Here is a 19,199-nt window from a genome sequence, read left to right on the forward strand (position 1 = left end):
CTCAAAATATCTCTATAATGAAAACATAAACAAGTCTCCAAAATAAATGGAATTAATATACCTGAATCTCCGGTAGCTCCTTGCTTCTTAGTCTGTCAATGTAGTTTTGTAGCTCCACAAGAGCAGATGTTGATGCAGCCATGGCAGATATTTTTGTGACAATGCCATCATACTGCCAGCAAATGTTTCGATTAAACATCATTGACATGGAAGCAACTTTATTAATTATTATATTAGTCAGCTGGTGGGTACGATCAATCATTTGCTGGAATAAAAAAGGGAGAAGAAAAAAAGTCGGGCAAGGCGACATCTAATCATAGATACATTTTGCTCCTTTCGCCTACGTGTCACAGATTTTGTCCCTCCTGACCCTTTACACAGCCATCGACTGTCACATTTAGATTCAGCCTGCTACCAGCTCCTCTTTATCCCTGCCTTAGATCTAAGACTCTTGGCTATCAGAAAGACAAGCGTCACCAGCTGTCTTGGAGCAAATAGGCAATCAGGTGAATAGTACTTATTATCTTTCATTGCTTTCTGAGGAGTGACAAGATTGATTTGGGACTAAGAGCACATGCCTATATCAGGAACAATTACTGTGGACCAAGGTTTCCTCCCTCGAACATATGTAAAACTGCAAAGTCTGCATCTTCTTTCCTCACCTGCACTATAAATAAGAGCTTACAAAAAGGCATTGTACATTACACAAACAGAATACCTTTATTTAAAAATAAACCTGGTATTTCACATTCTGGGGACAGAAAAACTATGTGCAAAATTATCTCTCTGGCACTCGAGAGACAGCTTTTTCCACTACATTAGTCTTAATTAGGCTCTGGGAAGCCGTTAAGGGGTGTCTAAGTCTTCTCTAGGTACATTCTTCTATGAGAAGTGACTTTTTTAAAATAGCTTTTTTACACATTAAAATGATTTAGCAATGACATTATAACAATAATGTGAGTGTTTACAATGATAGAAATATGCTGAGAAACCATTATATTATCCTGTATGGTGCTCTAATGATGCAGCTTAATGCACAGCAATGGGTTATATGGGCTCTGCCTGATCTGATTGATATATATATATATATATATATATATATATATATATATATATATATATATATATATATATATATATATATATATATATATATATATATATATATATATATATATATATGTTATATGTTTAAACACACATATACTTAAAAGAAAGAAGTTGATTGGTTGCCATGAATTATTCTGTCCCTTATTCTCAGAATAATCTGAATATATCTACATATCATTAATATCATATTACACAAGACCTTGTAAGAAAACTCATGGGTAAATAGCAATTTTATTTTTACAATGCAGGTTGATGTGACATTGTAGGAGACATTCTGAAACTGAAAATGGTAAATAAACTGAAAACTGAATTTCTTCCATTATAAGGTTGTCTGTGACACAAAAAACCCATAAAGGGAAGTGATAAAAATATATATCTGAGACGAGTGGCTCATTGTCTAGCAAATCCTTTACCTTGATCTACTTTTCTATTGTTTAGTGCCACAGGGGCATCAGAGGCTCAGACTGCAGCAGCAGAGATTGCAATCATTTATTACTTTTCAGCAGTGAAGAGTCAAATGTGTGTGATGTAGTAGTGGGCAGCATTAAATACCAGAACCTTTTAGTCATCTGAATGGTCAACATTTTCTACAGGCAATATTAACAGGGCTGTGAGAACTCTGATACCTAATGTTATTAAACATATATGTCCAAAATGAAACTTTGCATTCGTACTTTTAGCCTAATAGTGGCAAGGTATAAGTCTAACTCAACATTTCTTGTGGGTATCATAGCAAACATAAGTGCTCCTTTCTCACAAAAATGTACTGTGTGCTGGAGGAGCTCTGCACATCCAGCACTGAGAGTTCCCTTTTACATAGAGTAAGACACCAACTTAGTCAAGCCATGTGCAGGCCCAACCACATATGAAGCAAGAAGTTGATGGGTCTAGGCCGGGGATAAGCAATTAGCGGACCTCCAGCTGTTGCCAAACTACAAGTCCCATCATGCCTCTGCCTCTGGGTGTCATGCTTGATGCTGTCAGAGTCTCGCTATGCCTCATGGGACTTGTAGTTTGGCAACATCTGGAGGTCCGCTAATTGCTTATCCCTGGTCTAGGCACTGCTATAGAGGATGGACAGATGTCTCAATCCTTAACGCTCTCCTTGGTACTTCTGCATCTCACCAGCCTAAACTTGAAGTTGACCTTAACATTAAATCCATATTTAGGTAAATGTACATGATTGTTTAACAACTGCAATGCTGTCAGGTAAAAATTCTCAGAGTAGCTCATACATCTGCAAAATATTATTCATTCACATAAGACATTTATCCATTTATGTGAAATTTGTCAAGCAGTGTAATAGACATAAAGTTGATTCTGTACTATAAAGCCCTGTACACACGGGCAAGAAACTCGTCAGGAAAAAAACATTGTTTACCCTGACGAGATTCTTGGCAAGAATCTCTTGCCGCCCAAGTGTACCGACTCTCCTTTCAAAAGAACTGTGGTTCTCTTGAAAGGCAAGAACGCGTACGACGAGCGTCGCCACCATATTTCTGCACCCTACCTAGGAAGCTACCACGCATGCATCAAAGTCATTTCGAACATCCGCGGGTTTCCATGGCGACAGGTAAGTATACACACGTTCGGGTTTTCCCAGCAGGAAAGCTGCCGAGAATCTCATGACGAGAAAAATAGAGAACATGTTCTTTATTTTTCTTGTCTAGATTCTGGGCAGTTTTCTTGTTGAAAAACCTGAAAGCCTCGTACACACGCTCTGTATACTCGGCAAGAAAGCTCTGCCAGGAGTTTTCTTGCTGGTTCTTGCCGAGTAAACCGAGGGGAGGAAACAAGGCTTTAGAGTTTGAGTTATTACTAAAATGCTTACTTTATTTTAAAAGGAATTTTCTACAAAGCCAGTAGCCAAAGTATAAAGCTAAAGTTACTGGTCTAGAGATGCCACATGTGGCATGTGAGTCAGACAATGGTTGCTTCATCAGAATCTTCTAACACTGTTTTATATCATAACAGATTCTTCTTTTTTTGTACTTATTTTACTACACTGTTGTTACCAAATACTGGACAGATTAGTACACTTAAAGTGAACTTAAAAACAAAAGTTTATGTATTGCAGCTCACCAGTCTTTGGATGTGGCAGCTGCATTTCTTTTTACTTTTCAGGCTAAATACATTTTCAGCAAGTACATACAAAATGTTGTAATCTTGTCACTACGAATGAAAATAAAAGAAACCTTATCTTTATTGTGTAAACTACTAGTCCCAATAATCCAATATGTATTGGAGATGAACAGGGACAAATATGTTTAAAGTGTAGCCTGTGTGACAACAATGGATACATTGAAAAAGGCATAGAAATGAAGAGAGGAAGTGTGCTAGTCACAGGATTACTAAAAATAGGGCAAACAGTGTGGCAAAAGAAAAACAAGCAGCCCTTGAAAGTATTCGGCCCCCTTGAACTTTGCGACCTTTTTTCCACATTTCAGGCTTTAAACATAAAGATATAAAAGTGTAATTTTTTTGGAAGAATCAACACGTGGGACACAATTATGAAGTGGCACAAAATTTATTGGATATTGCAAACTTTTTTAACAAATAAAAAACTGAAAAAATGGGCGTGCAAAATTATTCAGCCCCCTTAAGTTAATACTTTGTAGCGCCACCTTTTGCTGTGATTACAGCTGTAAGTCGCTTGGGGTATGTCTCTATCAGTTTTGCACATCGAGAGACTGAAATTTTTGCCCATTCCTCCTTGCAAAACAGATCGAGCTCAGTAAGGTTGGATGGAGAGCGTTTGTGAACAGCAGTTTTCAGTTCTTTCCACAGATTCTCTATTGGATTCAGGTCTGGACTTTGACTTGGCCATTCTAACACCTGGATATGTTTATTTGTGAACCATTGCATTGTAGGTTTTGCTTTATGTTTTGGATCATTGTCTTGTTGGAAGACAAATCTCAGTCCCAGTCTCAGGTCTTTTGCAGACTCCATCAGGTTTTCTTCCAGAATGGTCCTGTATTTGGCTCCATCCATCTTCCCATCAATTTTAACTGTCTTCCCTGAAGAAAAGCAGGCCCAAACCATGATGCTGCCACCACCATGTTTCACAGTGGGGATGGTGAGTTCAGGGTGATGAGCTGTGTTGCTTTTACGCCAAACTTAACGTTTTGCATTGTTGCCAAAAAGTTCGATTTTGGTTTCATCTGACCAGGGCACCTTCTTCCACATGTTTGGTGTGTCTCCCAGGTGGCTTGTGGCAAACTTTAAACGACACTTTTTATGGATATCTTTAAGAAATGGCTTTCTTCTTACCACTCTTCCATAAAGGCCAAATTTGTGCAGTATACCACTGATTGTTGTCATATGAACAGAGTCTCCCACCTCAGCTGTAGATCTCTGCAGTTCATCCAGAGTGATCATGGGCCTCTTGGCTGCATCTCTGATCAGTCTTCTCCTTGTATGAGCTGAAAGTTTAGAGGGACGGCCAGGTCTTCGTAGATTTGTAGTGGTCTGATACTCCTTCCATTTCAATGTTATCGCTTGCACAGTGCTCCTTGGGATGTTTAAAGCTTGGGAAATCTTTTTGTATCCAAATCCGACTTTAAACTTTTCCACAACAGTATCTCGGACCTCCATGGTGTGTTCCTTGTTCTTCATGATGCTCTCTGTGCTTTAAACGGACCTCTGATACTATCACAGTGCAGGTGCATTTATACAGAGACTTGATTACACACAGGATTCTATTTATCATCATTAGTCATTTAGGTCAACATTGGATCATTCAGAGATCCTCACTGAACTTCTGAAGAGAGTTTGCTGCACTGAAAGTTTTTTATTTGTTAAAATACATTTTGTTCCACTTCATGATTGTGTCCCACTTGTTGTTGATTCTCCAAAAAAAAAAAATACAGTTTTATATCTTTATGTTTGAAGCCTGAAATGTGGCAAAAGGTCACAAAGTTCAAGGGGGCCGAATACTTTCGTAAGGCACTGTATAAGTGTGTTAATATGGAGGAAAGAGTAGCCAGAACATAGGCTACTGAAGGATTTGCTAGCCAGTAACAGCTAGGTCTCATATGTGTGTGTTAAATGCACAGACCTGTGCAGATGTTTTACGTTTTGAGAACCATAGCAGTTCTAACTGCTAAATAATAAGTGATAACGAAACCTGTTGCTGTTATTATCAAGCATTTTGCTATGCACATACACCACATGGGTCACTCCCTTCTCCTGTCTGTGCATGTGGCTCTAAATTGATCATGCAAGTTAATCAAGAAAAAATACTTTATTGGAAATATCTGTTGATTTCATTCTCTAACCTTATTGGTTACCATGTAAATGTCCAGGCAAATACTTTTTAATAAACCATAAATTATAATGGTTTATTAAATACTTTTAATGGACCAAAACTATTAAAAACTGGTAAGAAAAAAAATCTGATTGTATAACATTTAAACCCACAACAATTAAAAGGCAAATTGGTGGTCTAGTGCAAAAGGAAAGTTGTATTTTGCAAAGGAATTAGCCACAGATCTTACTGAATCTGGTGAAGTTTTACTTTGTAAAGAATGCCCAGTCATGTGCTAGGGAATTTTATTTAAAAACAGTATTTTTGCTTGGTCATGAGTAGATGATGGAAGCTTGCAGAATTTCCCCCTCTCTCACTAAGCAAATTTACTTGCAAAATTAAACTTCCATTGCAAAGCGACCAATTGATATGTCTTTAGTAAATCAACCCCACTATGTACATTGTGATATCTGGAAGTATAGCAATAAAATAATGTACCTGGTTAATTTCAGAGCAATCCATCAGCATCATCTTCATGGGCACAAATACTGGCAACAAAGCAACATCTGATGCCAGTTCTTTCATTCTGTCAAGTTCTCTGGCATAGACTTTAAGACTGATGTCTTTTTGAGCAAGTGTTTGAAGACGCTTTTCAGTTTGAAGAGAGAGCATTTGTAGAAAAGGTTTGTACACCTTGGCATATCTAAAGCACACAAATAACATGCATTGCTAGATAAATAAAATAACAGTTAACAAATAAAAATAATAAAACCACATCAGTGCGGACTACAAGACATTCAGATAGTAGACATTTTGTTTTCAATTCAGTGAAGCATTCAACATGCAATGTTTTTTGTAGTAAAGTAACCTACAATTTAAAGGTGCGTTCATATAAGCTTACGTGGGAACGTATGGTTTTCAGGTAGTTGCATAAATGATAGCTGTATGTCTCTTTTATATTGTACCAATAGATATAGCTCTTAAGGATCAGCCTTTGGTTAAACTAAGCTGTTTTTCATTGTGTACAATTGACACACATTCAGACTGCTCTTACAGTTGTACAAGTAACAGCTTTACTAGCTGTGATAATGTTTGTAACTCTGTTCTACGTATTTCAATGAGGATATACTGTATACAAATGATATACTATAATCTAATACTGTGATGAAATGGGTACGATATGTAATGACATGTGGTAAGAGAGCTAAGAAGTCTTTTATAAGATTGAGAAACTGTTAAAACAAACTATAACCAATTGCTCTGCTGCCTGCCTCTCCTACAGTTCTAGAAATTTGGAGGCGCTGGGTATTAACCTTTTAAGGAGTATTTATTTAGGTATTATTATTATTATTTTAGGTATTTTGTACAGTTGTAATATGTATAATATAATATGCATTTTCTTTTACAGTATATAACAACATTTTTAAAAATGATTAAGAATGTGTCATTATCAAAGGAATGATTATTTGTCATAATCAACAGGATGTGTGGATTGATTTATATTTATAAGTACCCTAAAAGTACATTTCAGTTTCTATGCAAATAGTAAACTGGTATAGCACAGATTTGAAACTTTTTTATTACTGCACCCGTACACCTTTACTGTCTTTTTGATATATACTGTACAGGGACAATACAGTATAAAACACAACAGTGTATTTAAAGAAAATCCAGTAGACTGTATTGTACATGTTGTTTAAAGTTAATAGTATGAAAATAAAAGTAAAATGTTTAGATCCCAGCTTATTAAATCCCAAACAATGATAAAAAGCCCATCAATGCTATCACTTTTCATCTAATTCCTTAAGAAAAGTAATAAGACTTAAGAAAGAACTGGCACCATTGATAATGAATGGTGGTAAGAAATAAAGCAACATAAATCAAAGATTTTCCTGATAAACCTCTCAATTTAAGTTATCCTTTGCCTGAGGTTTTTACCAACATAAACCATGATTGTAAGGCAATCTGTTTCATCAATCTCATTTCTAGCTTGGTATGGTCTAAAATGAAAGTACCAAAACACTAGAATTCCTGCATTAAGGGGTAATTCTTGAGTAGCTAGAATAATTAGTTCTATCTTTAAGACCAGGTTGTTTTTATACCATTCCTTGTTCTCATTTGGTTTATGTCTTGTGATCCCATATATAATAGAAGAAATGTTAACCTCTAAACACCCTTTCATACCTACAATTTATAAATGGGTTGTTTATTTTAATAATTTCCACTTTTATCACGATTTTACATCATAACAACTAAAGTGAACATTATATTCTATAGGTAGCCAACTTTCCTATAACATTTTTTCTATTTGCTTATCATTAGTGTATTTTTGTTAATTAGGTTTACTGGCCAGTTAGGAACTGCCAAAGCAAAGAACAAAGCAACGCTGATAGAGTTTGCTAAAAAGGAGCAATAGCTGGGGTTGGAAAGATCATACATTAAGATGAAAGATGAAACAGATGCAATACATGGCCAAGATCAAAGTATCCCATCAATTCATTCTGAGAGTCAAAATCCAGCTGAGCATCAGAAGCTCTGTCTGAATAATAAGGAAGGTTGACTAAAACATAAGGATTAAACAGATGAGCTGTCTCTTGCGAACACATGGCATTGAGGCCCTGCTGATCCACTTGTAAAGGCACTTCGGAATCATACACCTGCTACTCAATACTGAACTCTACAGGAAGCTTGTCTAAAGAATACATTCTTTTAATGGACTAAATAGCTTGGTTTAGAATTGGATTCCCAAAAGTCTACTCGTACTCATTTCCGCAATACAGCTAAGCATCTACTGAGACATCTGCATTTAAATTGGATACAATACCTAAACACAAGAGCCAGGTACATTATGTAGTGTAACATCCTTATAGACTATATTTCACATAGTACATAAATATAAAGAAATTATAATAGTGGAAGAAATCTCATAACAAAAGAAGTAAAATTGATTAAAAAAATATTTATGGACCTCTTCTATCATAAGAATTAGAAACATACATTGTTCACTGTTACTGGCAGCTGACTTAGGTCATGACCTAGGGGTTGCTAGTGTTGGTACACAACCAACAAAACATGTTACCCACTCTCCGGCCTCGTACACACGACCGTTTTCCTCGACATAATCCATCAAGAAACTTGGTGGCAGAGCTATTTTTGCCGAGGAAAAAGGGCGTGTGTATGTTTTTCATCGAGAAAACTGTCGAGGAACTCGACGAGAAAAAAAGAGAACAAGTTCTCTTTTTCCTCGACGGGAGTCTCAATTTCCTCATCGTGTTCCTCGTCGGGCTGGTTTTTGACGAGAAACACGTTCGTGTGTATGCTAAGAAACCCGCGCATGCTCAGAATAAAGTATGAGACTGGAGCGCACCTTCGGTAAAAGTAGCGTTTGTAATGGAGATAGCACATTTGTCACGCTGTAACAGTCTGAAAAGTGCAAATCGTCTCTTACAAAACTTTTACTTAACACGCAGTAACATGAGATTAGCAAAAGCAGCCCCAAGGGTTGTGCCAGTAGAATCGAACTTCCCCTGCCGTCGTATGTGTTGTACGTCACCGCGTTTGAGAACGAGGAGATTTGGTCTTGACAGTGTGTACGCAAAGAAAGCTTGTCAAGTTTCTCCAAAAGCCTGACAAGGAACTCGTCAAGGAAAACAATATTTAATTTACGACGAGTTCCTCGGTTGTGTATACGAGGCCTCAGGCATATATTCCTGTATGTCATAAAATGTTCCAAGCTGCTGACAGGGCTTCCAGTGTAAACTAACTCTGCAGCCCCTGCACTGTCTGATGCAACTTTTTTTAGTACATTCTACCCACTTTGTGTCAACATTACACATTTAGCAGATTATGGTGATAGGTTTTACTTTTCTAGTGATTGACTCTAGGTGTACTGATGAAGAGTTAGCAAATTGCCTCTGTCCTCAGCCTTAGTCTGTCTTGTTCTGCTATGACATCTGAACTTGTTTGCGTTATAGTACACTATAACTAGCCACTATAAATATAGCCATTGGCTCTGTAAAATTAAAAATAAAGAAAATATTATCATTGAAGAACAAAAAAATGTGACCTAATTGGAATTTATTTTAAGCTGAACTCCAGGCAAAGGCATTTTGGGAGTGATTTTAAAAAAATAGGCCCGGATTCATATACATTGGCGCATATTTATGCCGGTGTAGCGTATCCAATATACGCTACGCCGACGTCGTGCAGAGAGGCAAGCACCGAATTCTCAAAGCACTTGCCTCCCAAACTGCGCTGGGTTCCCTCTGCGTAAGCCGTCGTAGGTGGAAGTGGGCGTGAGTCATGCTAATGAGGCGTGACCCCATGCTAATGATGGGCCAAGCGTCATAGAAGTACTTTAAACGAACGGCGCATGCACCGTCCCGTGGCCGCATCCCAGTGCGCATGCTCAGAATCACGTCGAAACAACTGCCTAAGATACGTCGAATCACTGCCTACGACGTGAACGTAACCTACGCCTAGCCATATTCACGTACTACGTAAATGAAGTAAAATACGGCGGCTGTGTTCCCTGGTCCATATCTTTGCATGAATTGCGCCTCCTATATGGGGAATAACAGGAATTATACAAAGAAATAAAAAAAAATCCAACTAAGCAGATTTTTCTATTGCTTGCAGAAGAGACATACTAGGGTTGATTTACTAAAACTGGAGAGTGCAAATGCTGGTGCAGCTGTGCATGGTAACCTTCCAACTTCAGCTTGTTGAGTTAACCTTTGACAAAAAAATCTGGAAGCTGAGCCTGGTTGCAATGCAGAAATGCACCAGATTTTACATTCTCCAGTTTTAGTAAATCAACCCCAGCATGTCTATTTTGCAGTAAAAGATTAATACTTGTCTGCTGGCAAGCCCAGTTCAATTTATGATCCTGGAATCTTCCTGGTGATGGGAGTTATGGCATTCCAGTATGACCTATCAAGATAGTCAAAGATCCTGAACCTGGAAGAATACTGGGAAGTGATGTAGCTGCCAGTGAGAGAGCTTGTAGACCTCACTTAGCTATAGTGAAGGTGAGTATATTTCTGTTTTAAGCAAAACAGCCAGATCACCTTTCTTGGGGTTAGCAGTATGCCACCCAGTAAATCTACTCTCTCCTTCTGTCAGCATATATGCATGCTGTAGATTCTTATTGGGTCCTCGTTATACACCTTCTATTCCAATATCAGTTCTGCTATGCTGGGGATTACACAGAGGTTGATATCAGGGCAGGTTCAGATATTTACATTAGTTACATTAGTTGAAATGTATACTTAGGCCCAGATTCACATACCGCGGCGCATCTTTATGCGGGCGTAGCATATCGAATATACGCTATGCCGACGCTGCGCAGAGCGGCGAGCACAGTATTCACAAAAGAAATGCTCCCAATGTTGCTCCGGCGTAACGTAAATTCATAGGCGCAAGCCGGCCTAATTCAAAGTAGGTGGAAGTGGGGGTGATCCATTTAAATGAACCGTGACCCCATGCAAATGATGGGCCGAATGAACGGCGCATGCGCCTTCCCGTGGACGCTTCCCAATGCGCATGCTCAGAATCACATCGGAATGAATGCCTAAGATAAGTCGAATCACTGCCTACGAAGTGAATGTAACCTACGCCCAGCCCTATTCACGTACTACTACGTAAACGACATAAAACACGACGGCTGTTCCCTGGTCCATACCTTTGCATGAGTTGCTCCTCATCAATGGGGAATAACTTTACACCAGACATACGACTTACGTAAACTGCGTATATTAATGCGCCGGGTGCAAGTACGTTCGTGAATCGGCGTATCTCACTCATTTACATATTAGAATCGTAAATCAATGGGAGCGCCCCTTGCGGCCAGCGTAAATATGTGCCCATGATACGACGGCGTAGGAAACTTACGTCGGTCGGATGAAGCCTATTTACAGGCGTATCTTGCTTTCAAAGTCAGGCGCATAGATATGAGGTGAAATCTTCTGACCAGAGGCACAGGCGACAAAACAAATATTACAGGGGTGTTAACCCTTCCCTATGCTATCCCAAAAAAATATATATATTTTTTTGGGCTGGAGTTACACTTAAAAATTGTACCTGCTCTAACATACATACAAATTCAACCTTAGAACAAACCTACATAACCTTTCTTGTTTGTAAACCGGGGACTGCCTGTAAATGTTACTACCTTTTATGTGACCTGCCTGTTTTGTAGGGCAATCAGAAACAGAATAATGTAATTATTAAAAAAAAAACGTAAATCCTCTAAGTTTAAAAAGTTTTAATTACTTTAATGGCTACATTTTTCAGCTAGGTTAGCAAAGTATTCTTTGAAAGCTAACTCCAAGCAGATTTAAATGAATCAACTTAACGCTATGTATGTTATTTTTTCTTTAAATAGTGATATTGGCCCGGATTCACGTAGCACTTACGCCGACGGATCTCGAGATACGCCGCATAAGTGCACATATGCGCCGTCATATCTATGCGCCTGACTTTGAAAGCAAGATACGCCTGTAAATAGGCTTCATCCGACCGATGTAAGTTTCCTACGCCGTCGTATCATGGGCGCATATTTACGCTGGCTGCAAGGGGCGCTCCCATTGATTTACGATTCTAATATGCAAATGAGTGAGATACGCCGATTCACGAACGTACTTGCACCCGGCGCATTAATATACGCAGTTTACGTGTATTAATGCGGGGACTGTTTGTACTAATAAGGCTTTCTATTTTGTTTTTGTTTTAATAATTCTGTCATCATGGTCTATTTTCAATTATGTGCACACCTATATAAAGTAGATAAACTACAAATGTAGAAAGGAAGCTTTAGATAGTACTTACCTGTTTGGACCATGCATGTTATTTTCAATCACAGCTCTTATTCTTGCCTTGGATGACAGGACAATCTCTTCATGGATTTGTATTGAACTGATGTATTTGATTTTCAGATTATCTACAGCCTGCAGATACAAGTACCTCAATTGTTTATCTTTGAAAGCTGTAATGAGCAGGCTCTACAGTAGTTTGCTCACTAGAGACTGATTAGGAATCATGCACCTGTTGTGAATTTCGGCATCTCGATCCTTGAGATACCAGAAAATAGCAACCATTAAAATATAAAGGTATATCATTGTAATGAAGGAACTATTTTACACAAGCTGATAATATATCACATGTATTTAGGTGAATAGGGTAAGTCAATCAAATGTACATGTGAACTGTAAAGCAGACAATTTTGACTAAAGCTTGTATGTCATATGAAAATCAGAATCTTAGACACAGAAAGTTAAAACAGAGCATATGATGTAAAATGCTTAAGGCAGAGGTCTTAAAATAAACAAAGCTTTGGATATAAATAAAAAAAAATAAAGTCTCCTAGCTGTTGAAGAATATAACGATACTTTTACTAGTGGATTATCTAACACAGATACATACACACCCATGGCAGTTAACACTCAGTTCCTGTTATATCCAGTAACATAATGTGGGTAAGTACTCCTTTACCATCCCATACAATGCAGGATCATTAGTGGCCATCAGGGAAAATGGTGGTGACAAGACCAATCGCAGAGCTACAAGAATGACAGCTTTGGGAACCAGTCATTACAACTGGAACTGGGAGGATGAAAGGAATATGGATTTCTCTATTTTAGAATATTCCATAGTAAAATTACTGTGCTTTTCCTCATCATCTAGGGAGATGAGGGAGCATTAATTTTATTATTGACCATAGTTAGATTATCTTTAGTAAAAACGATATGTCAAAACTCTCAGTGGACCAAAAAATAGCTGGAGCAATATGTAAGTACTGTATATAGTACTATGAATGCTGTGCCGGCCTCCTAAAGCGTTGATTTGATCATTGATGCAACCATTTGCTTCAAAAGACAAAACTAACGGATTAGGGGAAGGGCAAGGTCAACATTACTTCTGTAATCTCCAGATCTGCTGATCTTTGTGGCATGCAGTTATTAATAATGTAAACTCTAATTACTGTATATATTTTCCCTATATGCATACTAATAATTGCCCAGGCTAGTGTTTACCTAAAATATGCAAATAGCTAGTGTTTACCTAAATAATGCAGAGATCATACAGTACTTGCCTACTCTGTGCAAAGATATAAAGATCCCTTAGTTCCTCTTCTGCCAGTCCTATGCTGGTCATTACAGTTTCTCCTTCCTCCATGCAAATTGGGATCTAAGGAGGCACCTGTGAGTGCAATATCCTGACCATCAATACACACACACAGCATTAGTAAGTCATGGCCCCGGTCCCTCCTCAAGGGAGTTAGACTGACAGCAACTGGAACATTGGCCTTGCCCTCAGTGTCTCCTGTGAGACCTTGAAGTGATATGAGTGGTGTTGCATCCAAGACAGTTTTGGAGCAGGGACAGGAAGGAGTCTGGTAAATGTTTAGGGATAAGGGAAGGTAAGACAGGTAGTAGGGTATTTTCTTATTTTTTTATTTACACAAGAGCTCTAAAATGGCAACTTTTTTGCACATTGGAAGTAGGAGGTACTTGTTTACTCACAATAATGTAGTTTGGTAACACTGGCATACAATATATTTTGTCTTTTAGAACACTGTTTTGATATCACACATATTTTATTCAGGCATGGTCCAATATAAAACCATTCCTCTTGGCAAGCTTGGTAATGTTATTGAAATATAATTTAGAAACTCAGCCAAGAAACAAGACATCATAGGCATTGTTTCCTTAGAGTGCATAATGCAGCACATGAATATATTATTGTATTTATTAATACATTATTTTTATTTTTAAGGCCAGTATTGATGCTGTTCCATAATTGTGAATTAACTTAATACTGGACAATGTGATTAGAGGTTATAATAACTACTAGAAACCTAGAATTACAATTAAACATTCTTTAGGATTTAGCTGCTGTGAGCTAGTAATCTGGCCCATTTGTACAATAGTATCAACACTAATACACTAATATCACAAATAAAACAGGAATTCAGCCTAAACCATATTGTTTTTTTAAACTCTAAATTGCCAAAAGAATACATTATGTTCAGTGCACTAAGATGCAAGTCTTTGATATTCTATTTGTTATAATTTTCTCCTAAAACACGGACTCATTCATGAAATGAGCATTTAAATATCAAAAGTCTTTATTTCCCATGAATATTTAATTTATCTAATGAAGAGTTATTTTTCATCACCTCAAATGCCTCCCTTTCTACTTTATTCAACAGACACATCCTTGAAGCTCATGGTTCTTCCCAGCCGAAAGCTACCAATATTTTAAGAAACTGTGATCCTGTGATTACCTTTGTGAATTGGCTTTTACGTCAAAATCAATGTTTTTTCCCCCTAAAAATAAGTTAAATAAATATCATATGCATTGAACTATTGTGGATAAGGCCTATTGCTATGTAAGTTGTTAAATAGTTGAAGTTTTTAAGCAATGTAACAATTGAAAGCCAAGTGCCTGTGTTTGTTTATTATATGCTGCCTTGAGGACATCTACTTCACATTAATCAGGAATACCGATTTCCTGTGTGAGTTCTAGAGAAAAAGCAAAAGGCCCACTTCTTGTAAGTTGCCCACCCATCAATATGAAAAAACTAGATGTGGTCAGTTACAAAGAGTGCTAGTATTAAAAAGATGCATGTTTTGCAAACAATACAGTTCAACAAAGGCTGAAAAAACGATGTGTCCTTCCCTTTCCATTTATCTAATTTATTGGGAAACATGAATGGCATGGATTTGTAACACATTACCTGGAAAAGAAAAGTCTCAATTCTTGCCATCTGCTGGACACTGATAACCAAACTATCCACTGTGTTGTCAAAGCCACAGACAATTTCTTCAACGGATGGATTAAAGCTGACAACCGATTCTTTTAAAAATGGTTTCTGAGAAAGCAAAAACATTATTTATTTTTCATATATTTTATATTTCTACAATAAATGTTTAAATAAGTCTCATGTTTCCAATATAAGTGGTTTTATAAAAAGACAACGTTACTACTCATACGAGCAGCCTCACACATAACTTTAATGAGTACATAAACCAGGAGTATAAACTATTTTATATTGAAAACTAGGAAGTTTGTTGATATTAATTGCCAAACTTATACTTTTTTATTTATTTATTTATTATGAGGATTGACAAAATTGTTATCATAACTACGTTTAAACATCTAGATTCACTGATTCATCAATAGTAGCCTATTATGCCTCATAGTCACATGAAAAAAGTTTTTATTTTCAAAGTTTATAATTGTCAAGAGTCAGTAGGCTGCACACAGAGGAATAGACTTTTGAGAAGACTAGGGGAACTAGGCTACTTCTGGTAATCCACTCATTAACTTTTGGAAAAAACAGCCATTTCATTGTTGAAGTAAATTTTTTCTTTAATTTGTGCTTGTCATAACATGACAGCCTAAGGATCACCTAAGGAATGAGGCTTTACATAATCTTTATGGCTTTAGCTAGACAAAAGCCTACTAATTGACAGGTGAAATATGCCTTCTACTCACAAATCTTAAAAGTTTATATCACCAAAAGCAAACCCAATTAAACAAGATCTTAAGTTGTTTTACTGCTTAACATTTATAAGGCATTAAAACACAGGATGGCAAAGTGCTGCTGTTTTATTTCAAGCCAGTTTAAAAGAGAAATCAATGCAAATAGGTTGACTAACTAGGAGTTCTTCTGGAGACCTATGGTACATTTTCAATATTAGAGAACATGAACCTGTCAGACATTTTAAACTATTAAAAGTAAAAGACTTGCCTAGGAGCAGACATTACAAGATGTCTGCTATTATTTATTGTCAAAAAGCCCTCTTTTCTGTTCCTCCCCGCTTTAAAGACATTTTATTATCAGGGACATAATATTGTGGGTCAAAACCTGATCTGTTCAATAACAATAACTGCAGTTATCACTGAAGTATTCTCACTAGACAGGGCATGATAGCTGGGTGTAACTTAATGCTAAAGAAAAAAACATTGAAATCAAATAGGTGCAAATAGGGGGGTTTCTAGCTAACAAATGTAATAGCATGTAAAATGGACTTACAGCTTTTGGATAGTTTTCCTCCAACTCTAGTGTGTAACTAAGAGCTTTATCTGTTTTTGATGGACTGTTTCTCCAATTTGGAGATGAGCCACTAGTTCCTGGGTGAAGGAGGAGTTTTGTAGAGGCAGTGAGAGAGAGAGAGAGAGAACCTGGTCCCTCCAGCGGTGAGTGAATTATAGTGAATTATGTCTTGCCATGTGAGAAGCCATGGCCAAACATTATAATGGCCTGATGACCAATCTAAGGTGATTTGTTGTGGGAGACTCCACATCACAATGCATAAACTAGTAAGGGAATCTCAGAGACCCATAGAAGAATTAATGTTGAAACTTTGTTTTCCAGTATGTGCCTAATAGATGTATCAAGATATTACAATTTCAGAAGTTACAAGTTAGAAGCAAGATCAGAGATAAGTTTATTGTCTCCAGTGGGACTTTGAACATAACTTGTGAGCAGGGCTAAGAAGTGAGTAGTGTAGAGGAAGCAACAGAAAAGCTGGGCGCAAACATTAGTAGAAGGTTAGACATTCATCAAGCACTCTGTTATCCTGAAAGCTTTTCTCAAACAATTATACAGATAAGTTCTATCACCGATAACTGCAGGTAAAATATCATTAGGGTCAGGTTCCCTAATTTGCCTTGTTTAATATTTTCCCAAACAGCAAGTGGCTGTTGGGACCGGGAGACACACACAGATGTGACATCATAGCTCATTCAGACTGAAATTGCCAAATAATATGACATGTACTAAAATCTGAGGTCAGATGATTCAATTTGTCTACATAGGTAAATATGCTTTATTTTTAAACATACTTACAATTAACCATTATGTTTGGGAAACAGAGCTGCTGTAAAGTAGGACTAGAGTTATATATATATATGTTGTATTAAATCCAAGCATGCTAAGTAATTAAGTGCAATGCTTACAGGTATTTATAATTATTCAGAGAAGTGCTTCCTGTACAAGGGCCCTGGTCCTAGGATGGTAGAGCCATGATAACCATTTTACCTGTGCAACAATCTTTATCTTAATGGTTGTGTGCACCCATTGTCACATGCATCAGTTCTCTGTCACTTCCAGAACATTACATTGTATATATGAGTAATGACTGGAGGAGGGGAGACTGGAGAAGTGCCTGCAGCAAACTGATGACATCATAATTCATTTGCCAGATGTTTTCTCTGAAGCAGATATTGAAAGACTGTTCCTAGTAGGGTGTTACTTGACTAAAGCTCCAAAAAAATTTTTTTCATAAAATAAATGTCACACTTTAGTAAAACAAAGGTACTGATAGGTCTACTTTAATATCATAGAAAATAAATGGCTGTGTTTTATATTTGTATGCACCATGTTGCATTTTCCCAGTTTAGCTTACATAAAAATGCTTTAAAGCCATCTGTATTTATGGCTCTGCAAATAGGCTTGATTTCTACTAAAGATTTAGTGCCAGGATTCTGATAGGAATGACAGAAGTTAGTGTTGCATGACACTGTCAACATACATATTTATGCCTTCTGTGAAAACAACAATTTGTAATTCATGCCATCAAATGGATTTTTATCACGTTCACAGACTAAGTGCCATTATTACTTGAAAACAAAAGAGACTGTCACATCTTTCATGTGTCAGGCATGTACCCAGTGTATAAAACATACAAAGAGAAATAAAAGCACATCTTATCGTTAAGCTGTCAATCTGGACAATTTGGGAAAGAATATTTACATCTATGAAGAAGACAGTCAGGAGAACTTGAAAGAATGGAATTGTGTATGCTAAGGCATAAGCTTGTTGCTTATTATTTACATCCTTTTTTTATAGTTACATCTAACTTTACTATTAGAAATGTATTTGTAACATTTCAATTAACATATGCAGTATGTTTGTTTACTGAACAGTATGGGGTTTATTTAAAGGCAAATAGACAGTGCACTTTGCAAAGTGTAATTGCACTCTGCAATTTACAAAGAATACCCAATCACAGCATTTTTTCTTGCACATGATTGGATGATGAAAGTCAACAGAGCTTCTGCTCATTTACTAAACTCTGGAGCAACTGCTCGTGCAGAGTGAAACTGCACATTTTATTTGCCTTTAGTAAATCAACCCCTATGAATCTACTTAAATGAACTATAGCAAATTACATTTTGTCACTTTCCATACACGATTAAAAAAACACAGATAAAAGGTGTTTTGCAGGAATTCAGACATACAGTATGGATATTGTGAGGAGAAATTTTTCCACACATCTGACTATCTGTCTCTGAGCTCAAATTACATCTTATAAGGAAAAAAAGTGCCCACTTAGATACAGTACAGTGTGAATTATCTATACAGCTTTGGGCACCCCATATTCAAATTTCTGATTATCTGAAGAGCGGTGGTGAGCAGTTTCTCACAGATCTCATTTTTCTTGCCACTTACAGATGCCAATTCTCTAGCTGTTTCTTGGTTTTCTACTTAACTAGATTTCAAGTTGGCAACAAGTGCTTATTGTACACCATATCATTTTGCAACTTGTTTCATTTAAAACCACTTGCCGACTGCCTAACTAGGAAAATACGTAATTACTTTGATGTTTAATACCGGGGTCACGGCTGCAGATAGATACCATAAACCGGTATATTTTTTTTCCTTAAGAGCTGGTCTTTCTGATAAAAATGGTGCAAGCAGCGTATTTGCTGTTGGATCACTTTAAGAAGTAAAGCGGTGGGAGGGGGGAGCGAGCACTCCAGCCACCTTCCAGTGGTTCCTGGGCTTACCTGGGTGATTGGTAGATCCGGGAACCAATCCGGTGCTGGTGGC

At 37.2% G+C, this 19,199-nt stretch overlaps 1 protein-coding gene across 1 annotated transcript in view; it reads right to left on the minus strand.

The window, feature by feature from the left end:
• LOC120932093 (dynein heavy chain 3, axonemal-like) overlaps positions 1-19,199 on the minus strand; it is a 123,984-nt gene that overhangs the window by 40,446 nt on the left and 64,339 nt on the right. The window contains exons 8-11 of the mRNA XM_040344228.1: positions 15,096-15,230; positions 12,185-12,303; positions 5,855-6,059; positions 62-265 (exon numbers count right to left, since the gene is read on the minus strand). Of these exons, the coding sequence (XP_040200162.1) occupies positions 62-265; positions 5,855-6,059; positions 12,185-12,303; positions 15,096-15,230 (663 nt within the window). The remainder of the gene's footprint in view (positions 1-61; positions 266-5,854; positions 6,060-12,184; positions 12,304-15,095; positions 15,231-19,199) is intronic.

The sequence above is a fragment of the Rana temporaria genome, chromosome 3 (assembly GCF_905171775.1).
Source record: "Rana temporaria chromosome 3, aRanTem1.1, whole genome shotgun sequence".
Taxonomy (NCBI): Eukaryota; Metazoa; Chordata; class Amphibia; order Anura; family Ranidae; genus Rana; species Rana temporaria.